This window comes from Trachypithecus francoisi, unplaced genomic scaffold (genome assembly GCF_009764315.1).
Source record: "Trachypithecus francoisi isolate TF-2019V2 unplaced genomic scaffold, Tfra_2.0 Lachesis_group6, whole genome shotgun sequence".
NCBI lineage: Eukaryota > Metazoa > Chordata > Mammalia > Primates > Cercopithecidae > Trachypithecus > Trachypithecus francoisi.
Genome location: NW_022681471.1, coordinates 27,101,749 through 27,127,311, shown reverse-complemented (window position 1 = coordinate 27,127,311; position 25,563 = coordinate 27,101,749). Strand labels below are relative to the sequence as shown.

Genomic DNA, 25,563 nt, shown 5'->3' with positions numbered 1-25,563 from the left:
CGCCCGCCACCGTGCCCAGCTAATTTTTGTATTTTTATTAGAGACGGGGTTTCACCATATTGGCCAGGCTGGTCTCTTGGCCAGGCTGGTCTCGAACTCCTGACCTCGTGATCCGACTGCCTTGGCCTCTTGGCCTCCCGGCCTCCCAAAGTGCTGGGATTACAGGCGTGAGCCACCGCACCCAGCCTTATTTATGTATTAATTTAGAGATGGAGTCTCGCTCTGTCACCCAGGCTGCAGTGCAGTGGTGCAATGTCGGCTCACTGCAACCTCCGCCTCCCAGGTTAAAGTGATTCTCCTGCCTCAGCCTCCAAAGTATCTGGTATTACAGGCATGTACTACCATGCCCAGCTAATTTTTGCATTTTAGTAGAGACAAGGTTTCACCATGTTGGCCAGGCTGGTCCTGAACTCCTGACCTCAGGTGATTCACCTGCCTCAGCCTCCCAAAGTGCTGAGATTACAGGTGTGAGCCACCGCTCCCAGCCCCTATTTTATTTTTTTGACACAGGGCCTTGCTCTGCCGCCCAGGCTGGAGTGCAGTGGTGTGATCATTGCTCACTGCAGCCTTGACCTGCTGGCCTCAAGTGATCCTCCCAAATCAGCCTCCCAAGTATCTGGGACCACAGGTGTGCACCACCACATGCTGCTAAATGTTGTATTTTTGGTAGAGATAAGGTTTTCCTGTGTTGTCCAGGCTGGTCTCGAACTCCTGGGCTCAAGTGATACTCCCGCCTGGGTCTTCCAAAGTGCTGCGATTACAGGTGTGAGCCACCAAGCCCAGCCTGGGTGATCTTTTAGCTGTACCTTAAACAACTTTAGCAGATGTGGATTAAGACACTAGGAGCCAATAAGACTTGGCAATTAATGGCCGGGCATAGTGACTCACGCCTGTAATCCCAGCACTTTAGGAGGCCGAGGCAGGTGGATCATTTGAGGCCAGGAGTTCAAGACCAGCCTGGCCAACATGGTGAAACCCCGTCTCTACTAAAAAGACAGAAATGAGCCGGCCGGTAGTGGCACATACCTGTAATCCCAGCTACTGAGGAGGCTGAGGCAAGAGAATCGCTTGAGCCTGGGAGGCGGAGGTTGCAGTGAGCTGTGACTGTGCCACTGCACGCCAGCCTGGGCGACACAATGAGACCCTCTCTCCAAAAAGAAAGAAAAAAATCATGAAAAATGAGACAATGCAGTTATGTGTTGGCTGTGTCAGTTCAGGTTTCTGCATTTTATCACCCCCCTTCCTGCACAGGAATCCTCAACATGGTTTCTGTGGAGTCTAGCTGCCCTTTGTTTATTTGTATATATATGTATGTATATGTGCAGGGTCTCACTTTGTTGCCCAGGCTGGTCTCAAGTTCCTGGCTTCAAGCAATCCTCCCACTTCAGCCTCCCAAAGTCCTAGGATTACAGGTGTGATTCACTGCACCCACCTTAGCTGCCCTTTATCGGACAATCAGGCCCAGAGCTGAACCTCAGAGGCACCACGCATCAATCCCCAGTTGAGTAGCCTGTAGCTGCCTCGCTTGTTGCCAATTGTTGAGCATGAACTCCCTGCCACTGCTGATAAGTCCCCTTCATTTGTGCTCCTCTGTATACACGGCCACCTTTTGTTCCCATAACAAGCCTTCAGGTCTCCACATTTGCACATCTCAAATTCTGTGTTCCATGTAGGTGGCTCATTCAGGGCCCTTCTCAAGCCACTGCCCAAAAGTGTCAACCAGTCACTGTTTTTTTTTTTTTTTTTTTTTTTTTTTTTGAGACGGAGTCTCGCTCTGTCGCCCAGGCAGGAGTGCAGTGGCGCGATCTCGGCTCACTGCAAGCTCCGCCTCCCGGGTTCACGCCATTCTCCTGCCTCAGCCTCCTGAGTAGCTGGGACTACAGGCGCCCGCCACCGCGCCCGGCTAATTTTTTGTATTTTTAGTAGAGACGGGGTTTCACCATGGTCTCGATCTCCTGACCTTGTGATCCACCCGCCTCGGCCTCCCAAAGTGCTGGGATTACAGGCGTGAGCCACCGCGCCCGGCCCAGTCACTGTTAATTGATGCTTCTGTATTGGTGGAAGTGAAATACCTATTGATTGCTGGGCGCGGTGGCTCACGCCTGTAATCCCAGCACTTTGGGAGGCCGAGGCGGGCGGATCACCTGAGGTCAGGAGTTCGAGACCAGCCTAGCCAACATAGTGAAACCCCATCTCTACTAAAAATAGAAAAAAATTAGCCGGGCATGGTGACAGGCGCCTGTAGTTCCAGCTACTCGGGAGGCTGAGGCAGGAGAATCACTTGAACCTGGGAGACAGGGCAGGGGTTACAGTGAGCCAAGATCACGCCACTGCACTCCAGCCTGAACAACAGAGTGAGACTCTGTCTCAGAAAAAAAAAAAAAGAAAAAGAAAAGAAAAAGAAATATCTATTGATAGAATTTTTTAAAGAACTCTATATTTCTATGGACATATATATGAGCCCATAAAAGTAATACACAGGCTGGGCGCAGTGGCTCAAGCCTGTAATCCCAGAACTTTGGGAGGCCGGGACGGGCAGATCACGAGGTCAGGAGATCGAGACCATCCTGACTAACACGGTCAAACCCCGTCTCTACTAAAAAATACAAAAAACTAGCCGGGCGAGGTGGCGGGCGCCTGTAGTCCCAGCTACTTGGGAGGCTGAGGCAGGAGAATGGCGTAAACCGGGAGGCGGAGCTTGCAGTGAGCTGAGATCCGGCCACTGCACTCCAGCCCGGGCGACAGAGCGAGACTCCGTCTCAAAAAAAAAAAAAAGTAATACACAGCCGGGTGCGGTGGCACATGCCTGTAATCCCAGCACTTTGCAAGGCCGACACGGGCGGATCATGAGCTCAGGAGTTTGAGACGAGCCTGGCCAGCATGTTGAAACCCCGTTTCTAATAAAAATACAAAAATTAGCCAGGCATTGTGGCAGGTGCCTGTAATCCCAGCTACTCGGGAGGCTGAGGCAGGAGAATTACTTGAACTGGGGAGGCAGAGGTTGCAGTGAGCCGAGACTGTGCCACTGCACTCCAGTCTGGAGACAGAGCAACACTCTGTCTCAGAAAAAAATAATAATAATAATATACACACACACAAAGATAGTAGTGATGGTTGTACAACATTGTGAATGTAACTGATGCCATAGGATCATATACTTAAAATGATTTGGATGGCAAATGTTATGTTATATGTGTCTTACCCCAATACAAAAGTACGTCTATAAATATATAGTATTATTTTGGGTGCGCTCCTTTCTGTATAGAGGTTATTCCGTGGTGTGTGTCTATAACTTGATTTTTTCCTGCTCTTCCCGGGCCTCAGCAGGCTTGACATCCCTTTGGCCACAGCACTGAAAGGTGTTCTCTTTGCTGAGAACTCAGTCTCTTCTCTCTGGCGGAGGCTTCGGCCCTCTGTTTTGTTTCTATCCCTTATGCATTCTCCCTGGCAGGTGCCCCTCCCAGCTTTAAGTGTATGTATACTCTGGATTTTTCCTTCTTCAGAACAGTGCTCAAAAATACCTGGGGTGTCCTTCTAACAGAAAGTGCAGAGGCATCTGCTGCAGGATTGCCCATCCCCACTTTGTGACATCTGCTATTTGAGAACTGCTGAAGCTGCCCTGATCTATGAGGGCTGACCTGGAAGAACAGATGACAATGAGTGTGCCCCACGATGCTGGCCTGGATGGTGACAGACCATGTGCTCTAGTCACTGTGCTGGCCAGACCCCCACAGGAATCCAAACCATCCCAGAGAAAATAAGGGACTTTTGCAAGGCCGCCCCAGGAAGTCCAGAAGACCTGGAACTGAATCCCAGGCCTCTGGCCCATCACCCACGTGGTGTCCCGGGGTAAGGGAGAGTTGTCTCCGAATGCTCAGGGAGACTCATTAAAGCAACCTTTCATAATTGCCTGTTCTGAGCAACACGTAAACATTGTCCTTGAAGAACCACCGCATGGCAGCCACCCTGGGCCTGGCTGGCAGCCCAAGGGTGTGAGTAACCTGGAACTTCTTCGACTGGGCCCCCCTTGGGGAGGGCATGGAGCCCAAGATTTGGTACCATAATTACTTGAGAGGCTTCCAAATTCCATGACAAAACGCAAATGCAAAGCCCTGGCTCCAGCAGCAAGCAGCTGAAAGGGATTACCTTGACCCTGTTGCGTACTCCAGTATAGGAACTGCTGGATTCTAACCAGGGCTCTCCCATGACCGGCTCTATAAACTTTCTCTATATTTTGCATTGTTTCCCTGAGGGTAGGAGATTCCCGTAAGTTGGGTCAAAGGGCAGGGAGCTTTCCGTGGTTCTCATTCGGCCCTGCTGCTGCCCTCCAGACAGACGGATCAGCTGCCAGGGTGGCCCCGGCCATGCCAGCCCAGTAGGCGGTCAGGGCGCACTTGGGGCAGCCGGCAGGGCAGAAGGGACGGGAGCTTGACCCTTCTGATGGGCAGAGGGAGCCCGGGCAGGGGTGGGGGCAGCGTGCGGGCAGGCGAGGAGGGGAGAGAGCCAGGCAGTCAGGCAGAATTGGAGTGACTGGAGAAAAGCCGAAGGGCCGTGTCTGCCTGCGGCCAGAGACCACCCCAGGTCCACACAGTCCGCTGGGTGCCGGCACCGCTTGGAGCCGCAGGGAAAGCCAAGCACTGCTCTTTCTTTTTTTTTTTTTTTTTTTTTTTTTTTTTGAGACGGAGTCTCGCTCTGTCGCCTGGCCTGGAGTGCAGTGGCCGGATCTCAGCTCACTGCAAGCTCCGCCTCCCGGGTTTACGCCATTCTCCTGCCTCAGCCTCCCGAGTAGCTGGGACTACAGGTGCCCGCCACCTCGCCCGGCTAGTTTTTGTATTTTTAGTAGAGACGGGGTTTCACAGTGTTAGCCAGGATGGTCTCGATCTCCTGACCTCGTGATCCGCCCGTCTCGGCCCCCCAAAGTGCTGGGATTACAGGCTTGAGCCACCGCGCCCGGCCAAGCACTGCTCTTTCTAGAGCCTTCTTTTTTCCTATTGTTAGGGAATTCACGACGTCACACTTGTTTTCAAGTGAAAAGAGTTGTGTAGGCTGATTTGTTTTTCTAAGACCACCAGAGCGGGCACAAAAGAACCAGCGAGCAGGCAAGGGTAGGAGCAAAACTGCAAATTTATTTTGGTCACCTAGCTTCAGGGAAGCACCGGTGGGGCTCTCGGGCGGGGTTCCTGATCGGGGGACTTGGTGGGGCTCTCGGGCGGGGTTCCTGATCGGGGGACTCTGTCGGCCTCCTTTGCCGGAGGCCGACAGACCTCTCCCTACCCACCTACCTCCCTGAAGCTAGGTGACCAAAATAAATTTGCAGTTTTGCTCCTACCCTTGCCTGCTCGCTGGTTCTTTTGTGCCCGCTCTGGTGGTCTTAGAAAAACAAATCATAGGCCACGAAAGTCACGTGACTTGAAAGCTGTACCTGAGAGGCCTCAAAATAAATTCTGGTTTGCTGTGAAAGCCTCGGTTATAGCGCTAAACTCCCCCCTCCTCTGCTTTTAGGGTGGGGTGTGGTGTAAACAACAGCTTGAGCAGCTCTGAGGGGGAGGGTGTTAGAGATCAGGCAGGTGGAGCAGGCAAGAGTTTTCAAGGATGTCGAAATAGTTTGAGGCGCCCCGTCCCATTATAAAAGTGATACGAGAGACAGCAAGAACGTGCTTCTGAACAGAAAACAGACTCTAAGGAAAGGCAGCCAGAGGTTCACGCTGGATCCTGCGGTCTTCCCTATCTGCGCCTCTGTACCTCTCTTGCCCTTACAAGGTGCATGGATCAACTTTGGAACAGGTTCTAATTCCGCCCCAGATCCATCTGCGTCTTCCCACGCCTCAGAAATCTGACCTCAGGGCGCAAGCGCAGCCCCAGTCCTCCAAGCCTAGGTAGGCAGGGTTCTCCCACCAGAGAAAGGGCCCCGGGGAGGCTTCCGGGGCGGGACCGACGCGGCCCCTCCCACTCCGCGGGCGGTGGGTTCAGCCTGAACGTACTGCGGGGACGGGGCCGACGAGAGATCCAGGGACAGGGCAGGTTCAGGCCCCTCCCATCAGGCGGCCGGCGCGAGCGGTAGAGGCGGGTCTGGAGGCGGGGCCTGCGTGGAGCCAGACGGCGCGGCTGCTGCCGGGGGCGGGACCGACGGGCTGTGGCCCCGCCCTTGGCCGCCATTGCCGGGCCTGTCTGGCCTCCCTGCGCAGCGACCTTGCCTCCTCTTGCCGGGCGGAGCGGGTCAGCGGGCCTGACAGGGAGCCTTCCTGACCGAGACCACGTATTCCCACGGCCAGACAAGTCTCCGGCCCGGCCCGCGTCGCCAGTCCCCAGGCCTGGAGGAACGGCCCGAGCCCAGGAGAACCACATCTACGTCCCAGCCCCGGAGGCTCCTGTGGGCAAGATCGTGAGCCAACGGGTTCCTGAGGCCCCTCCTGGCCAGGCAGGGTTTCCCCGCGCGTTTCCGAGGAGCCCTGCCTGGCCGGGCGGCTGGACAAACAGGTCGTAGCACCGATCGCGCCCGCCCCCAGCAGGGGTCCTGCACAGGCTTGCCCCTGACCCCCACCCAAACCCGTTCTTCCGCTTTCCCCCCAAACAGTGCACTTGCCGGCGGTCCCAACCCAGCAGGAGGAGAGTGGACATGAGGTTGGCAGGTGGGTGGCTTCCGCAGCGAACGGGAGGGAGTTGAAAAGGGCACCTGGATGGAGGCCCAGCGTCCCGACATCTGTGTCTGGAGAGGCGCGGGTGGACCACTGGGTTTGGTTTTGGAAATTTCGGAGGACTCTGTACAAACACTCATTCCTTGACCTTAACCAAATCCTTTCACCTCTGAGGACATCAGCTCCCCGAGCTATGACAGGAAGATTAGTATAGTCAGTATCTCCCAACGCAGGTAGCAGACCAGCTGCTTTTTGGAAAATGAGTGGTGAGAGAGAGGAGGTGGGGAGTGCAGGTGGAGAGGCGTGATCTTAGAGGGGAAGTGACAAAAGTGGCTGTGGGCTTCAACATGAACCCGATGACAGCCCTACTGTCACCTGGACAACTAAGATGAAGATCCTTGGGGAGGGATAGGTTGGGGCGGGGTGGAGAGTGGAAAGAACTCAGGAATTGAACTTCAGACTTGCTAAGTTGGTACCTTTGTGGACATATCCAAGTGGAGCTGGCCAGTGAGGAACCAGCTGGCAGGGAGTGGTTTCAAGAGAGGCCACAGCTGGAACTAGAAAATAGGAAGTCATTGACACATGGTGGTTAATTAAAGAGCTGGGAGTAAATGACATCATCTAAAAAGACACTACAGGCTGGGTGCGGTGACTCACACCTGTAATCCCAGCAGTTTGGGAGAACGAGGCGGGCAGATCACTTGAAGTCAGGAGTTTGAGACCAGCCTGGCCAACATGGTGAATCCCCATCTCTACTAAAAAAATACAAAAAAATTAGTGGGGCATGGTGGTGGGTGCTTGTAATCCCAGCTACCCAGGAGGCTGACATTGCAGTGAGCCGAGATTGTGCCACTGCACACTCCAGCCTGGGCGACAGAGCGAGACTCCGTCTCAAAAAAATAAAAATAAAAAGACAGCTGGGTGCAGTGGCTTACGCCTGTTATCTCAACACTTTGGGAGGCCGAGGCGGGTGGATCACCTGAGGTTAAGAGTTCAAGACCAGTCTGGCCAACATGGTGAAACCCCATCTCTACTAAAAATACAAAAATTAGCAGGGCGTGTTGGCGGGTGCCTGTAATCCCAGCTGCTCGGGAGGCTGAGGCAGGAGAATCACTTGAACCCAGGAGGCGAAGGTTGCAGTGAGCCGAGATTGTGCCATTGCACTCCAGCCTGGGGGACAAGAGCAAGACTCCATCTCAAAAAAATAAAAAATAATAAAAAAAAGACACTACAGGTAGGGACCAGAAGGCAGCCTGAGATGGAAGCCTGGGAAAGTCCAGCTTTTAAGGGGAGGGTAGAGGAGACGATCTAACTAAGGAGAATGAGGAGTGTGCTGTCCTGAAAGCCAGCAGAGAAATGAGTGCTTCTGTCAGGAGGACATGGGCAGCCCACTGAGAGGTCAAGGAAGATGGGGGCTGACAGGTGACCAGGGGTGGTGACACCACAAAGGTCATCAGCGGCCTTGGCAACAAGCTGATTTGGTGGGGTGGTGGAAGCCAGGCCAGACTGGAGTGGGGTGGGAGGGAGTAGGAGGTGAGATGATGGAATGAGTATAGATGACTTTTGAGGGGGTTGACAGGGAAAAGAAAGGTTAGGGGAAAGAGGATGGGGATATGGTTTTGAAGAAGAGTGTTTGCTTTGCTTTCTTAACGTTGGAGATGTTGAAAATACAGGAGAAAGAGCGAGCTAGAGAGAGTGATCCCTATTACAAGAAATCAGAGAAGGCTGGGGAGCTTGCAATCCAGTTCCCAGCAGATGACGGAACTGTTTTTGTTTTTGTTTTGTTTTGTTTTGTTTTGTTTTGAGACAGTCTTGCTTCATCATCAGGCTGGAGTGCAGTGGCATGATCTTGGCTCACTGCAACCTCTGCCACCCAGGTTCAAGCGATTCTCCTGCCTCAGCCTCCTGAGTAGCTGCAATTACAGGCGTGCGCCACCATGCCCGGCTAATTTTTGTATTTTCAGTAGAGACGGGGTTTCACCATGTTTTTCAGGCTGGTCTCGAACACCTGACCTCGTGATCTACCTGCCTTGGCCTCCCAAAGTGCTGGGATTACAGGCGTGAGCCACTGCGCCTGGCTGGGACTGGTCTTAAAAGGGAGTAGGGACCCTTCTCCCTCAGAACAGGAGGAAAGGAGGGGCAGGTGGGTACCCAAATGTATTGGTGGTTTCAGAGGCAGGAAGTTCAGGGGGTTCTTGGAAAGAGGGATGGAGCCCTTCTCAAGCAGAGAGTCCCCTCTCAGACCCGCCAGGGAGAACCAAACCCAGCAGCCTTGGGATTTGAACTCAGTTTCCTCTTTCCACCTGCCAGGGAGCTCAAGTCTCCCTCTCAGGCCTGGTGGAAGGCAACAGCTCTCCACCTCTTTGTCCTCCAGCCACTTCTTCCCAAGTGGCAGGGGAGATCCAGTCATGCAAGGCTATGGGGTCATTCTGGGGTTCACTGGTATCTGAGGTGACCCCACCCCGCGTCTGTCCTGCCTGCAGGCCCTCTCCGCATTGTGGCCCTAGTCGTCAGTGTGGGTCTCACATGGATCGTGGTCAGCATCCTCCTGGGTGGGCCTGGCAGTGGCTTTCCTCGCATCCAGCAACTCTTCACCAGTGAGTGTGGGACCCCGCCTTATCCTTCTCTGGAGGCCACCAAGGTGGCGTGTGGTTGAGGCTTGGGGTTGGGGGTTGACTTGGGTTTTCTGTCTCCTCCCTGGCAGGCTACCTTTGGCTGTCCCCAGTCTGTCTCCTGACATCAGGCACAGCCTCCCCCACCTCCCAGTTGCTTCATCTAGGAAAGCCAGTACCCGATCACTAGAATTCTGTGCCCAACTGGAGTCAGTAGGGCCAGAGTAAGGGGCAGGGAGCTTCCACTGAACATGGGGAGTGATGCCCGGGTTGCTCCCTGTAGGCTCTGAGATGGAGAGGGGACTCTACACCTTGTTGACTGGTAATAGGTCACCTAAGTACTTTTTTGTTTGTTTGATTGAGACAGTGTCGGGCCGGGCGCGGTGGCTCAAGCCTGTAATCCCAGCACTTTGGGAGGCCGAGACGGGCGGATCACGAGGTCAGGAGATCGAGACCATCCTGGCTAACACGGTGAAACCCCATCTCTACTAAAAAAATACAAAAAACTAGCCGGGCGAGGTGGCGGGCGCCTGTAGTCCCAGCTACTCGGGAGGCTGAGGCAGGAGAATGGCGTGAACCCGGGAGGCGGAGCTTGCAGTGAGCTGAGATCCGGCCACTGCACTCCAGCCCCGGCGACAGAGTGAGACTCCGTCTCAAAAAAAAAAAAAAAAGAGACAGTGTCTCACTTTGTCTCCCAGGCTGGAGTGCAGTGGTGCGATCTCGGTTCACTGCAACCTCTACCTCCTGGGTTCAAGCGATTGTAGTGTCTTAGCCTCCCGAGTAGCTGAGACTACAGGTGCGCACCACCAAACCCAGCTAATTATTATTATTATTATTATTGTGTTTTTAGTAGAGATGGGGTTTCACCATGTTGCCCAGGCTGGTCTCAAACTCCTGGGCTCAAGCAATCTACCCGCCTCGGCCTCCAAAAGTGCTACAGGCATGAGCCACTATGCCCGGCCAGGTCATCTAAGTACTTTTTCTAATTCCGTTTCCCCCTATTCCTGGAGTAGGGAGTTTTTCATCTGAACATGACTACACTTGAGCGGGAAGCATGCCAAGGTCAGCCTGGCTTAGCCCCCAGCCCCTGAGCCTGACTCCCTGTGTCTACACTTCACGGTGTAAGGAGGGCCAGGCTGCCCTGCCGCAGGCCCTGGGAGGCTCCACACTAACAGAAACCACTGTGTATCCACAGGTCCAGAGAGCTCGGTGACTGCAGGTAAGGCCCCTGTCACCCCCCTTCTCCTTCCCCTTGTGACGCCCCTGCCTGCTCCCAGTCCTGTAGGGCTTCTGTTTTCCATTTATTCCTCCCAAAACCAGCTATCGCGGTCCATGGGGGCTGCTCACCACTGGAAACCTAGAAACCAAGTGACTTCCTGCCGGAACGTGATAGTGGGCTGGCCTAGGATAGGTAAAAGGGCAACTTGGAAGGAAGAAAGAGGTCACCAGTCCCAAGCAAGTCCAAAGCCTAGCAGGGCAAAATTCATTTGGTTTCAAGGCCTGATGGGGAATCAGGAATCCTCTGTGACCTGAGATTCTTTTTTCTGGGCCTGCTGGAATGACCCCATGCTCTGAAACAGGAGACAGCCCCACCCTCGGGGCCACCCTTCCGTCCCTTCATCTCATCTCTGCCCCCTTCACTCCAGGTCAGCAGTGTTTCTGCTGGTGTACGATTCTCAAGAGCCTTGTTGGGCTCTTGTGCAAGTTATAGGGGTCCAAGCTATAAAGTCAGAGGGTTTTCCTACAGACGCTTCCTAGATAACCCCATCTTCATTGCAGATTTCTGCTGAAAGGGTTGAGTGGACCCACAAGTCACATACCTCAGCTCTGGGACAAACGCTTGAACAGCCTTGCTCTTCTCTCCAGGGGACACTTTTGCAGTTTTTGTAACATGATTAGGCCAAGAATTTTCCACATCTTCGCTTTCTGGCTCCTTTGTGCTCAACAGTTTCTTCCTCATGTCTCTCCTCTTACATTTTACTATAAGCAGCAAGAAATCAGGCTATGCTCTCAACACTTTGCTTGGAAATCTCCTCAGCTGAATATCCAAGTTCAGCACTCAGCACTTACACATTCTCCTTTCCACAAAACACTAGAACACATTCAACCAAGGTCTTTTTTTTTTTCTTTTGAGACGGAGTCTTGCTCTGTCACCCAGGCTGGAGTGCAATAAAGGAATCTTGGCTCACTGCAACCTCTGCCTCCCGGGTTCAAGCTGTTCTCCCACCTCAGCCTCCTGATTAGCTGGGATTACAGCACTGCCACCACACCCAACTGCTTTTCGTATTTAGTAGAGGTGGGGTTTCACCATGTTGGTCAGGCTGGTCTCAAACTCCTGACCTCAAGTGATCCTCCCACCTCAGCTCCCAAAGTGCTGGGATTATAGGTGTGAGCCATCACGCCTGGGCCGAGTTCCTTTATAACAAGGATCAGCTTTCCTCCAGTGCCCAATAACTGAAAAACATGTCCCTCATTTTCCTCTGAGGCTTAACCAAAAGCACCTTTTTTTTCTTTTTCTTTTTTTGTAGAGACAGAGGTCTCGCTCTGTTGCCCAGGCTGGCGTGCAGTGATATCATCCCAGTGCACTGTAACCTCAAACTCCTGGGCTCAAGCGACCCTCTCACCTCAGTGTCCCAAGTAGCTGTGACTACAGGCATGTGCTACCACACACAGCTAATGTTTTATTTTTTATTATTTATTTTTTGAATGTATTGAGACAGGGTCTTGCTCTTTCACCCAGACTGGAGGGCAGTGGTGCAATCATAGCTCAAGTGATTCTCCTGCCTCAGCCTCCTGAGTAGCTGGGATTACAGGCATGCACCACCACAGCTAGCTTATTTTGTATTTTTTGTAGAGACGGGGTCTCACTATGTTGCCCAGGCTGGTCTTGATCACCTGGCCTCAAGTGATGCTCCTGCCTTGGCCTCCCAAGGTGCTGGGATCACATGCGTGAATCACCACACCCAACCCAAAAGCACCTTTAACATTCATGTTTCTAGCAACGTTCTGTTCATGATGATGTTTGTATTCGCTAAGACCACAGAGGCTGTGTCTCTGTGGGAGCTCTCCCATGCTCTCACCAGAATTCCTTTAACATCCATACTCCTACCAACAGTCTCTTAAAAGCAATCCAGACCTTTTCTAACATGTACCTCAAACTTCTACAGCCTTGATGTGGTTTAAATGTTGTCTCCAAAACTCATGTTGAAATGTGTCAATGTGTTGGTCTTGAGAGCAGGAGCTTTTTGAGGTAGTTAGGTCATGAGGGCTCTGCCGTCATGAATGGATGAATGCCATTATTATCGGTAAGTTAATTACCTTGAAGTTCAGCCCCATTTTTTCTGTGTCTCATACGCTTGCTTCTGCCTTCCACCTTTCTGCCACGGGATGACCCTCACCAGATGCCAGCGCCATGCTTTTGGACTTCCCAGCCTCCAGAATCATGAGCCAATGAATCTGTTGTCTTTATAAATTACCCAGTCTGTGGTATTCTGTGATGGCCACAGCAGATGGACTAAGACAAGCCTCTACTGACTACCCAGTTCCAAAGCCATTTCCACATTTTTAGGTATTTGTTACCTAAGCATGACACTTCCTGGTGCCAAAACCTGTATCCATTTCCTGGAACTGCCATTTCAACTGAGTGGCTTAAACAACGGAAATGGACTCTCTCCCCATTCTGAAAACCAGAAGTCTGAAATCAAGGTGTCACCAGGGTGGCACTCACTGTGAAAGTTCTACAGGAGGGTCCTTCTGACCTCCCCATGTTCCAGTGGCCCCAGGCATACCTTGGCCTCTGGCTGTGTCACTCCTGCCTCTTCCTCCAGTGTCCCATGGCTGTGTGTCTTTGTCGCTTTTGTTCTTATGAGGACATCAGTCATGTTGCATTAAGGCCCCACCTACTCCAATAGGACCCCATCTGAATTCATTTCTCTGCAAAGGCCCTATTTGCAAACATCACATTCTGAAGCACCGGAGATTAGAACTTCAACATATCTTGAGGGACAGAATTCAACCCGTAAGGGAAGCCATCCTGCTCCAGTCCTCCCAGCCAACCCCCATCAAAATCGGGAGACAGGCTGCACCCCCTGCCACACTGCCCCCTGCCATACTGCCTTTGCTCTGGTTGGCCTCATCCATGCAGCTAGGTCCCCAGCCTGACTGACTTCACCCCTGCTTAGTTCCTGGCTGTGCAGTGGCCCAGGGCAGCCCTCAGCATCCTTTCTTTTCTCCCACCAGTAACAGAAAATCCTTCTGTCTTGGGTCCCTGTGGCCTCACCAGTAGGACATAGATTGTGGAAGTGTCCCCAGCCTTGGCCTGAGCCACATCCCTCTACTTGTTCCCCGCTCTGCGGTCGCTTGTTCTACCATGTGTGCTGGTCCTGACCTCCCCTTCAGATCTCAGGTGACCTCAGGGCCAGGCCCATGGGTAACACCTGCTATCCCTGCCCAGCGCCACGGGCCAAGAAGTACAAGTGCGGCCTGCCCCAGCCATGTCCTGAGGAGCACCTGGCCTTCCGTGTGGTCAGCGGGGCCGCCAACGTCATTGGGCCCAAGATCTGCCTTGAGGACAAGATGTGAGCTCCCTGGGGTGAATGGGGATCAGGGAGGGAGTGGGGGATCCAGGGCCGGGTCTGCAAGGGAGAGTGGAGCAGATGTGCCCATGTGGGATCTCCCGTCCCCCGCCCCTAACTAGGCTGATGAGCAGCGTCAAGGACAACGTGGGCCGTGGGCTGAACATCGCCCTGGTGAACGGTGAGGCCCCTGGCTCAGTGTGGCCTGCCGCCCTCCTTCCCTGCTCCCTCCCCTCTGCCTCTGGGTGTTTGCCCTCCCTTCCCCTCCCCTTCAGGATCTCCCAGGGAGGCCCAGGAAGGAGTCTGTGCAAAGCCGAAGGCTCCACAGAGGAGTGACCCAATGAACAAAAAGGCACGATGGCAAAAAATAAAGCACTGGGGAGGGTTCTGGGAGGTCGGGGGTGCTTCATGGAGCCCCCGGAGGGCCTCAAATGCCAGACAGGCACCATAGCTTGGGGTGGGATGCAGCTGCCTGAACAAATGAATGAATATTGGGGGACTGTTTGAAAGCTTCCAGAAGGGCTGCCCCCCGTTGCTACCCGCCTGCTGTGCCCTGAGGCTGGCCTGGCTCACCCAGCAGGGCCCTCCCTCCTGACACAGGGGTCAGCGGCGAGCTCATCGAGGCCCGGGCCTTTGACATGTGGGCCGGAGGTGAGTTATAGCGCAGCATCTTGCGTTTTGACTGCAGCAAAATGACCTGGGCAGCTTCCCCTGAGACACTGGTCTCTCTGCCTGTACTTGGGGTTTCTCGGTCACCTCCTTGGGTTCAGAAATGACAGGGGCATCACCAGCTTGGTCTAGAGGCTGTGGGAGGTCATGGGGATGCCTCAAGCCAGTCTGTCCCTTGGCGGGGCACGTCCCAGGCCAATCCCTACTTCGGTTTCCTTGTTTGGAGAACAGGGGCTGGTGGGAGGGTGCTCAGGGGTACCTGATGACCCCTGTTCCGTGGCATCTGCCCCCTGCCAGATGTCAACGACCTGTTGAAGTTTATTCGGCCACTGCACGAAGGCACCCTGGTGTTTGTGGCATCCTACGATGACCCAGCCCCAAGTAAGTACTTGGGGAGGCCAGCCTCAGCCTTACCTTCTGCAGCGACAGCTGACACCTCTTCCTCCCATGCTGCAGGATGAATGAAGAGACCAGAAAGCTCTTCAGCGAGCTGGGCAGCAGGAACGTCAAGGAGCTGGCCTTCCGGGATAGCTGGGTGTTTGTGGGGGCCAAGGGTGTGCAGAACAAGAGCCCCTTTGAGCAGGTATGGGGGGTGCTTGGCATCACCCCCACCAGCACAGGGCAGCCCGTCGCCCTTCTGCCTGTATGCCACGCGCCTCCCCGACTGCTCCTGCCCTAGCAGGGGACCATCCCCAGTCCAGCTGGTGCCATGTTTCACCTGGGATGGGTGGAGGGGCCGAGTACCCTGAGAGTGCACTGTTGGCCAGCACAGCACAGGTGACTAAAAGCCTGGGCCCTGGTCCACTCCTGTCCCCTGTCCCTGAGGGCCAAGGTCATGACTTTCTGCTCCCCTCCCCGCAGCACATGAAGAACAGTAAGCACACCAACAAGTATGAAGGCTGGCCCGAGGCACTGGAGATGGAAGGTTGCATCCCGCGGAGAAGCATGACCAGCTAGCACGGCCAGCGCCAGGACCAGGCCGAGGGAGGCCAGGCCAAGGGAGGCACGCGCGCTGCCGGGCGGACAGAGGCCGAAGCCCACACCCCACGCCTGGGCAGGAGTGCTCTGTGGCCCCAACACATTGGGGCTCCGAGGCAGTGACCAGAATGTGGTGTTCCAGGTGGTGGAGGATATGGGGGCTGCAGGGGCTAGCGCTGCTGCTCTTTGTCACGGGAGCCCAGGGTACCCGCCTCCTTTTCGTAACACTGTTCCCCCGGTCAGCCCATCTAGCCCTGTCCATTCTTCACACCATCTCCGTCCCCATCCTGAGTCCTGGAACAGCCCTGGGTGCATCTTCCAGAACCTCTCCCTTCTGGAGCCACCCTCTGCACTGCGGGCTAAACATGTTTCCAGTGTGATTCCTTCCAGTGAGCCAAACCCGGTGGCTGCTTCATGAGCAGGCTGGCCCGGGGTGGTAAAGCAGCTGGAGCCTGATCACGGTCCCGCCCGCGGTTTGGCAGGGGGCCCACCTTCTAGATGACCCCTTAATAAAGTGATGGCCCCACAGAAGAAATGCCTTCAGACGCTGTTGTCAGTGCGGAGTCAGGGGTGACAGTGTCCTCTGGGGTGTGGGAGGACAGATTCCAGAGTCTTAACCAACCTGCTCCCACAGCCCTAGCAGACAGCCTTTTGTCTCAAGGGCTCCTGCCACCAACAGGCCCTGCTGTGACTGAGATGTGACTCAAGCAGTGATCAGAGTGGCCCCAGGTAGTGCCACCATGGCTTTGTCTGGGAGAGATGATTCCACATTCAGGGGCTGCAGGAAACTCAACAACTCCCTCTGACCCAGTGCAGGCCTGGAGGGACAGGGATTAACACCAGCCCAGGCCCCCCGCCACACCCCCATCATCATCCAAGAGCACGTGTCGCCCACAGACTGGCTGCCTTTGAAGTCAGGGTTTGAGGGGTCGAGTCACTTGGGCTTTTCGCGTGTCTCGCAGGTTACGGTGAATACCTCCCTTCGCTGAGCGAGAGCCAGCAAGTTAGAAGCAATTTTGCTGGAATGTCAAATCCAGAGGCCCAGAAGCAGTCTGAGTTCAGCGAAAGGAGAGAAGGCAGTTCCTAGATGGGAGGCACTGTGGTGTCCTTGACAGGGCCACATTAGGGGCGATGGACTTAAGAGCTGACCCCAGGAAGAGTGTAGAGCTCAGACAGAGCCTCGGAAGACAAAAGTGCTTCCGGAGCAGGCACATGTGGGGTTGGAGGCACAGGGGTGCCCTGGAGGAGACACTCACCAGGCAGGAAATGATGGTGATTCCAGGACTGAAAAGGTCACACAGCCAACACCCAGTCCTGTCTCTGCACCAGGAACTTTCTACATGTAATTTTTTTTTTTTTTTTTTTTGGTAAATGTTCTTTCTTAGAACCATTTTAGGTTCACAGCAAAACTGAGTGGAAAGGTCAGAGTTCCTGTGTGCCCCCTGCCAGCCTCCAGCGTCCCATCTGTTGCTGTCAATGAACCAGCATCGGTGCTCACATGCACTCTGCTGTTGGACATTTGATGGGTTTGGACAAAAATGTGTAATGATGGATCCACTGCAGGATCATACATACTTCACTCTTTAGATTTGCTATGGAAAACTGCAAACATCTCCAGAAGGAGACAGACTAGCATACAGTCAGCCCTTCATATCCATGGGGTTCCATGTCCACAGATTCAACCAACCACAGATTGGAAATATTTGAAAAAAATAAAAATACAAGAATAAAAAATCGTACAAGTAAAAAACAATACAGTGGCCGGGCACAGTGGCTCACACCTGTAATTCCAGCACTTTGGGAGGCCGAGGAGGGTGGATCACCTGAGATCAGAAGTTCAAGACCAGCCTGGTCAACATGGTGAAACCCTGTCTCTACTAAATATACAAAAATTAGCCGGGGGGGGGGGGTGGTGGGGGCTGGGCACAGTGGCTCACGCCTGTAATCCCAACACTTTGGGAGGCCAAGGCGGGCAGATCACAAGGTTAGGAGATCGAGACCATCCTGGCTAACATGGTGAAACCCTGTCTCTACTAAGAAATACAAAAAATTAGCCAGGCGTGCTGGCGGGAGCCTGTAGTCCCAGCTACTCAGGAGGCTGAGGCGGGAGAATGGCGTGAACCGGGGAGGCGGAGCTTGCAGTGAGCCGAGATCACACCACTGCACTCCAGCCCGGGCAACAGAGCGCGACTCCGTCTCAAAAAAAAAAAAATTAGCCAGGCGTGGTGGCAGGCACCTGTAATCCCATCTATTCGGGAGGCTGAGGCAGGAGAATCACTTGAACCCGGGAGGCAGAGGTTGCAGTGAGCCAAGATCATGCCACTGCGCTCCAGCCTGGGCAACAAAAGCAAAACTTCATCTCAAGAAAAAAAAAAAAAAAAATACAGTGTAGACTCTCACAGTGGCTCATGCCCTATAACCCAGCACTTCGGGAGGCCAAGGTGGGCAGGTCATTTGAGCCCAAGCATTCGAGACCAGCCTGGGTAAAATTGCGAGAACCCATCTCTACAAAAAAAATAAAGAAAATTAGCCAGGCATGGTGACTTGAGAGGCTGAGACAGGAGGATCACTTGAGCCCAGGAGGTCAAGGATGTCATGAGCCAAGATCACACCACTGCACTTCAGCCTGGGCAACAGAGTGAGATCCTATCAAAAAACAAGAAACAATACAGTGTAATAGCTATTTGCATAGCATTTGTATTGTATTAAGCATGATAAATAATCTAGAGATGGTTTAGATTCTATGGGACTAGGCTTGGTAGCTCATGTCTGTAATCCCAGCACTTATGGAGGTTGAGGCAGGCAGATTGCTGCAGTCCAGGAGGTTGAGGCTGCAGTGAGCTGTGACTGTGCCACTGCACTCCAGCCAGGGTGACAGAGCGAGACCTTGTCTCAAAAAAAAAAAAAAAGAAAAAACCAGGCCACGCACAGTGGCTCACACCTGTAATCCCAGCACTTTGGGAGACTGAGGTGGGCAGATCATCTGAAGTCGGGAGTTTGAGACCAGCCTGGCCAACATGGTAAAACCCTGTCTCTACTAAAAACACAAAAATTAGCCGGGTGTGGTGGCACATGCCTGTGATCCCAGCTATTCAGGAGGCTGAGGCAGGAGAATCGCTTGAACCTCGGATGTGGAGGTTGCAGTGAGCCAAGGTTGCACCATTGCACTCCAGCCTGGACAACAAGAGTGAAACTGCATCTGAAAAAAAAAAATCTGAGATTACTATGTGGTCAAATCACTATTCTTGCAGGCAAAATATGATCAAAGTAAACTTATTTTACAAACAAATTTGTATTACTCTGATTATCTTTAGTAAAAATCAAGATGACCTTAGAGAGAAAAAGCTGTTTCTTTTTCTTTTTCTTTCTTTCTTTTTTTTTTTTTTTTTTTTTTTTTTGAGACAGAGTCTCGCTCTGTCGCCCAGGCTAGAGTGCAGTGGCGCGATCTCGGCTCACTGCAAGCTCCACCTCCTGGGTTCACGCCATTCTCTTGCCTCAGCCTCCCGAGTAGCTGGGACTACAGGCGCCTGTCGCCACGCCCAGCTAATTTTTTTTTTTTTTGTATTTTTAGTAGAGACAAGGTTTCACCATGTTAACCAGGATGGTCTTGATCTCCTGACCTTGTGATCCGCCCGTCTCGGCCTCCCAGAAATAGTTGTTTCTAAAGGAAAAACACTAAAATATGCCTGTTATTAGATTGCAGCACTTTGCATTGTTTCTTATCTACACGAAGACAGGACTAGACCCCAAATCCTCCTAATTTCCTCTAATATTTGGCTAAAACTCTCCAACTAAGAAAAAAAAAAAAACTGTTATGTTGCTAAAGGCCTTGAAGCTGGAGCTAGAAAACTTGGTATAAATATCAAGGGACAAGTCTCATGCCTAATGGGTCACACAGAAAGTTCTCCAAACCACCTGATGCCATAACCAGAGACATTCAAACTGCAAACCAGAACAAGAAGTTGAGATTTTTGGCTGGGCATGGTGGTTCACGCCTGTAATCCCAGCAGTTTGGGAGGCCGAGGCAGGTGGATCACTTGAGGTCAGGAGTTCGAGACCAGTCTGGCCAACATGGTGAAACCCCATCTCTACTAAAAATATTTTTTAAAAATTAGCTGCGTGTGGTGGCATGCACCTGTAATCCCAGCTACTCGGGAGGCTGAGGCAGGAGAATTGCTTGAACCCGGGAGGCAGAGGTTGCAGTGAGCCGAGATCATGCCGCTGCACTCCAGCCTGGGTGACAGAGCGAGACTCTGTCTCAAAAAAAAAAAAAAAGGCCGGGCGCGGTGGCTCAAGCCTGTAATCCCACCACTTTGGGAGGCCGAGACGGGCGGATCACGAGGTCAGGAGATCGAGACCATCCTGGCTAACACGGTGAAACCCCGTCTCTACTAAAAAATACAAAAAACTACCCGGACGAGGTGGCGGGTGCCTGTAGTCCCAGCTACTCGGGAGGCTGAGGCCGGAGAATGGCGTAAACCTGGGAAGCGGAGCTTGCAGTGAGCTGAGATCCGGCCACTGCACTCCAGCCCAGGCAACACAGCGAGACTCTGTCTCAGAAAAAAAAAAGAAGTTGAGAGCTTCACCCATCAAAATGAAAATCTTGTCACTCTTAATTTTTCCTTTCTTATGTCTGCCTTTTCGTTGACGGGATAATGGTGTAATTTAAACTGCACAATCAATAGCTTCTGTCGGTAACCTCACAGAACCTGACCTAAGAGATCCTTCAGTATCTATTGGTTAAATCAGGAAATATCTGTTCTATTGCTAATAGCACCTGCTGAACCTGGATAAATTCCCCTGGAGAACTTGAGGCCCCATACACACTAAATTACAAAACATAGGTTATAACGGGTCACATAGGTTATAATGGGTCTCACCTAATTCCCCATGATCATTTGATTTATTCACTTGATTGCCTTTAAGCCTAGGTTCATAGCTCAAAACCATTATGAAAACTGGGGGTATCATATTACTATTAATATTAACTTGTATTTACCTTTTAACAATTTGTACTTATTACTTGTGAAGCTTCCGCAGAAGTACAGCTGCTAACAGAATATGCTGGCCTGGGGCTTCCAGATGATAGCCAGAAGACCACAGAACACAAACAACTGAACGTAAAGATGGACTTCAGGTAGACTTAGTCTGAGTGCAACTCTCCCCGAATTTCCAGTGTTGCTCAGATGTGCCTAAAGGGGTTTTGACACTGACTCCCAGTTGTCAATCACTCCCTCTTATCTGGAACCAGACCAACAGCCCAGGACAGGTCCATCCCAGTACTGAGGGACAATCCAAACCCACTGCTTTTGAAGAAAGATCACGATCAAAAAGGGGAAATGTGAAAGTTGCCAGAAGCAAAATTGAGTCACTTGTATTAAAAACAAAACAGGTGTGGTGGCTCATGCCTATAATCCTAGCACTTTGGGAGGCTGAGGTGGGTGGATCACTTGAGGTCAGGAGTTTGAGACCATCCTGGCCAACATGGTAAAACCCTGTCTCTAGTAAAAATAGAAAAATTAGCTGGGCGTAGTGATGCAGGCCTGTAGTCCCAGCTACTCAGGAGGTTGAGGTGGGAGAATTGCTGGAATCCGGGAGATGGAGGTTGCAGTGAGTCAAGAGCGCACCACTGCACTCCAGCCTGGGTGACAGAGTAAGACTCTGTCTCAAAAAACAAAACAAAACAAAAAAATCCCTGCCAGGTGTGGTGGCACATGCCTATAGTCCTAGCTACTCAGGAGGCTGCAGCAGGAGAATTGCTTGAGCCCAGGAGTTCTGGGCTATAGTGTGCCATGCCAATCAGGTGTCCACAAAAAGCTCAGCATCAGTATCCTGGGAGTGGAGGACCACTAGGTTGTCTAGGGAGGAATGAACCAGCCAAGGCTGGAAATGGAACAGGTTAAAATTTCCATGCTAGGCCAGGTATGGTGGCTCGCCCCTGTAATCTAGCACTTTGGGAGGCTGTCGTGGGAGGATCCCTTGAGCCTAGGCATTCGAGATGAGCCTGAGCAACATAGGGAGACCCTGTCTCTACAAATTTTTTTTTTTTTAATTAGCCAGGCATGGTAGTACACACCTGTATTCCTAGCTGCTGGGGAGGCTGAGGCAGGAGGATCACTTGAGCACAGGATTTCTGGGCTGTGGTATGCTAATCTGATCTGGTGTCTTCACTAAACTCAGCATCAATATGGTAACTTCCTGGGAGCAGGAGACCACCAGGTTTCCTAAGGAAGGGTGAACTGGGCCAGCTCAGAAACAGAGCAAGTAAAAACTCCCATGCTGATCAATAGTAGGATCGCTCCATGAAAAGCCACTGCACTTCCAGCCAGGGTCACATAGCGATACCCCACCTTAAAAAAAAAAAAAAAAAAAACCTAAAAACCAGAGCTGGGGAAGGCCATGAAGAGAAGGTTCTCATGTGTGATGCCTGACAGCAAAACCCATCATGAGACTCTGCAAAAACTATAACCCCGTACAATGGCTATCATCACCTGACACAGAGAGAATACTTCTGTGAAGACATCTACCCAGCAACTGCCTGTCCAAACTTGGACTGATGCCGCTTTTGTTATTAATGCTTGTAGCCAAGGATAATTACCTGAAAACAATTATGTAATTCTCATTTTTTCTTTAAAAACCTTTGTTGGCCAGGCGCGGTGGTTCACACCTGTAATCCCAGCACTTTGGGAGGCTGAGGAGGGTGGATCACCTGAGGTTGGGAGCTCAAGACCAGTCTGACCAACATAGTGAAACCCTGTCTCTACTAAAAATACAAAATCAGCTGGGCGTGGTGGCGCACGCCTGTAATCCCAGCTATTCGGGAGGCTGAGGCAAGAGAATCGCTTGAACCCGGGAGGCGGAGGTTGCAGTGAGCCGAGATCGCGCCATTGCACTCCAGCCTGGGCAACAAGAGCCAAACTCCATCTCAAAAACAAATAAACAAACAAAAACACCTCTGTCGGCCTGCTGCCATGGCTCATGCTTGTAATCCCAGCACTTTGGAAGGCTGAGACAGGAGAATTGCTTGAGCGCAGGAGTTCGGGACCAGCGTAAGGCAACATGGTTAAACCCCATCTCTACAAAAAATACAAAAAAATTAGCCAGGCATGGTGGCACATGCCTGTAGTCCCAGCTACTTGAGGGGGTGGAAGTGGAAGGGTCACCTGAGTCTAGCAGGTGAAGGCTGCAGTTAGCCAGTATCACCCCACTGCACTCCACCCTGGGCAACAGAGTGAGACCCTGCCTTAAAAACAAACAAACAAAAAAACAACCACAAAACCCTTGTTCTCCCTTCACCTCCCTGAATATACACAGTTTACTACGGCACACACATTCCCATTGCAATACCCATTCCAAATAAATATCATTTTCTTTAAGTCTCCCTCTCTGTGGCGTAGGATGGCATTCCCAACACTTCAGTACAAGTCCCTGGGGACTAACCCTCATTGGTCCAGATTGGATTATGGCATTATGTTTGCATCAGTCTGAGTGGCTGGCTGGCTGCACCTGCTTATGTGCCCACTCCAGGGCCCAGCGTTGGGGCCATCCACATGCAAACCATGCGTACTGAGAGTGGAGGACGGATGGTTCCCCCAAAGAAAACTAAGGTGCTGCAACCTGATGCCGGGCAGGCAAAAGTGACAGGTGTCATTACACTTCACTGTGGATACTCAGTGTACCTCATACTTACACTAGCATATGCCTTCCATGCCTTTTAAAATATTTTTTAATCTGTTTATGTAGAAATAGGGTCTTCCCATGATGCCCAGGCTGGTCTCAAACTCCTGGGGTCAAGCAATCTTCCCTCCTCGGCCTCCAAAGTGCTGGGATTACAGGTATGAGCCACCTCGCCTGGCCTCCTTATTTATCATATACTGTTTCTGGGCCAGGCACGGTGGCTCAAGCCTGTAATCCCAGCACTTTGGGAGGCCGAGGCGGGCGGATCACGAGGTCAGGAGTTTGAGACCAGCCTGGCCAACATGGTGAAAACCCATCTCTACTAAAAATACACAAATTAGCTGGGTGTAATCCCAGCCACTCGGGAGGCTGAGGTAGGAGAATCACTTGAACCCGGGAGGCACAGGTTGCAGTGAGCCAAGATTGTGCCACTGCACTCCAGTCTGGGCGATAGAGTGAGACTCTGTCTCAAAACAAAAAACAAAAAACAAAACAAACAAACAAACAAAAAACTGTTTCTGGAGGTCCCTGCCTCAAGAGCAGAGGTAGGCACGCCTCTCAGGGTCACCACGGTGACCTTATTACATAATACCTGGCAGGCCTCCCATCTGAAATGCGTTCATGTTGTTTCAGCTGTTGCTATCATTTGTTCCATCTGTTTTTTCAGTCCAGATGACTTCTCTTTGGGCACTAGATATCCTCACCTCTTCCTCCTTCTCTTCTAGGGTAAATTATTATTATTATTATTATTATTATCATTATTACTATTATTATTATTATTATTTTGAGACAAGGTCTCACTTTGTTGCCCAGGCTGGAGTGCAGTGGCGTGATCTCAGCTTACTGCAGCCTCCATCTCCCCGGGTTCAAGCGACCCTCCCACATCAGCCTCCCGAGTAGCTGGGACTACAGGCGCATGTCACCACGCCAGGATAATTTTTGTATTTTTTCTAGAGACGGGGTTTTGCCATGTTGCCCCGGCTGCTCTTGAACTCCTGAGCTCAAGTGATCCACCCGCCTCGGCCTCCCAAAGTGCTGGGATTACAGGCGTGAGCCACCGAGTCCTGGGGTAAACTACTGATTCCCTAAACCAACTAGGAACATTCTCTTGCCTTTAATTTAGCTATTCCCTTTTCCTGCAGACAAAGCCCCCAATTCTTCATGTCAGATATTCCACCTGCCCACTCAGGCTTTTCAGGGAAGGCTGAAGTGATTGACAATAACAGACAGCAGTCTTCTGACTGCATTTGCTCTCCTTGACCTCTGGCAAAAACAAGAATTGGTGGCTGCCAAGTGGTTAGTTCCAGGTGAGTTTCACTGACAGCATCAGGTAGGCCCAAGAGCACAGGCAAGTGGAATACGAAAATTCACGTTTCCTTCAAAAAGGACACAACTTTTTGGTTTTCCTTCTTTGGGTTTTCCAGCTGACTCCTTTCTCCCTCTGGCCAATTTGACCCCATCCTCAGACAGTCCCTACCCTTACTGCGCTTTTCCAAATTGCAGTCTTTAGCCCCAGCATGTGCCAAGTCAAGCCCTCTCACCTGTCCTAGTCTAAATACTGTCTACTTCCATCAGGACCCTTCAACCCCATTTGAAAGGACAGAACAACCTTTCCAGAACACCAAGTACAAACACACAAATCGCTTCTGCCTTACTGATCCCTGGAGGCTAAAGAATGGCTGAGAGTTATGGTTGCAAATGTTTTTGATCATCCACACATCAAACCCTTATAAGAACTTTCAGCATATGTATATTTGCTCATATTATGCGCACATACTAACTTGAACTTTGTAAAACACACACAAAAAACTTTTTTTTTTTGAGATGGAGTCTCGCTCTGTCACCCAGGCTGGAGTGCACTGGCAGGATCTCAGCTCACTGCAACCTCTGCCCCACCCCAGGTTCAAGAGATTGTCCTGCCTCAGCCTCCCAAGTAGCTGGGAATACAGGCGCACACCACCACACCCGGCTAATTTGTTTGTATTTTTAGTAGAGGCGGGGTCTCACCGTGTTATCCAGGATGGTCTCGATCTCCTGACCTTGTGATCCACCCGCCTCGGCCTCCTAAAATACTGGGATTACACGCGTGAGCCACCGCACCTGGCCAAAACTAAACTTTTTAAGCTGGGCGTGGTGGCATGCTCCTGTAGTCCCAGCTACTTGGGATGCTGAGGCGGGAAGATTGCTTGAGTCCAGGGGTTCAAGGCTGCAGTGATTATGATGGCACTACTGCATTCCAGCCTGGGTAACAGAGTGAGACCCTGTCTCTAAATAAATAAATAAATAAACTTTTAAAATAAATTTAAATATCAATAAATTAATTAAAAGTATATTATTTGGCTGGGCGCAGTGGCTCACGCCTGTAATCCCAGCACTTAGGGAGGCTGAGACCAGTAGATAGTTTGAGGTCAGGAATTC

General features: G+C 51.8%; 2 protein-coding genes across 5 annotated transcripts in view; one reads left to right on the top strand and one right to left on the bottom strand.

The window, feature by feature from the left end:
* The window catches only part of MPP1 (membrane palmitoylated protein 1), a 111,615-nt gene that overhangs the window by 26,082 nt on the left and 59,970 nt on the right, over window positions 1–25,563 (bottom strand). The window lies entirely within an intron of this gene.
* Window positions 6,115–16,003, top strand: FAM3A (FAM3 metabolism regulating signaling molecule A). 3 transcript variants are annotated; one of them, XM_033201958.1, is made up of 9 exons: window positions 6,118–6,629; window positions 9,119–9,232; window positions 10,443–10,466; window positions 13,701–13,824; window positions 13,944–14,002; window positions 14,422–14,472; window positions 14,788–14,875; window positions 14,947–15,073; window positions 15,352–16,003. In XM_033201958.1, the coding sequence occupies exons 1-9, from the start codon at window positions 6,617–6,619 to the stop codon at window positions 15,445–15,447; spliced, it is 696 nt and encodes a 231-aa protein (XP_033057849.1). In that variant the 5' UTR covers window positions 6,118–6,616; the 3' UTR covers window positions 15,448–16,003. The 3 variants fall into 3 exon arrangements, with proteins under 3 accessions (XP_033057851.1, XP_033057850.1, XP_033057849.1); XM_033201960.1 differs by lacking the exon at window positions 9,119–9,232 and having other exon boundaries at window positions 6,115–6,629; XM_033201959.1 differs by lacking the exon at window positions 14,422–14,472 and having other exon boundaries at window positions 6,117–6,629.

What these genes read in the sequence shown, in the direction of transcription:
- FAM3A (XM_033201958.1), top strand. An exon ending in CTTTGACATGTGGGCCGGAG is followed by an intron (nt 14,473 to 14,787) that starts GTGAGTTATAGC and finishes GCCCCCTGCCAG; the next exon opens with ATGTCAACGACCTGTTGAAG. An exon ending in GATGACCCAGCCCCAAGTAA is followed by an intron (nt 14,876 to 14,946) that starts GTACTTGGGGAG and finishes CCCATGCTGCAG; the next exon opens with GATGAATGAAGAGACCAGAA.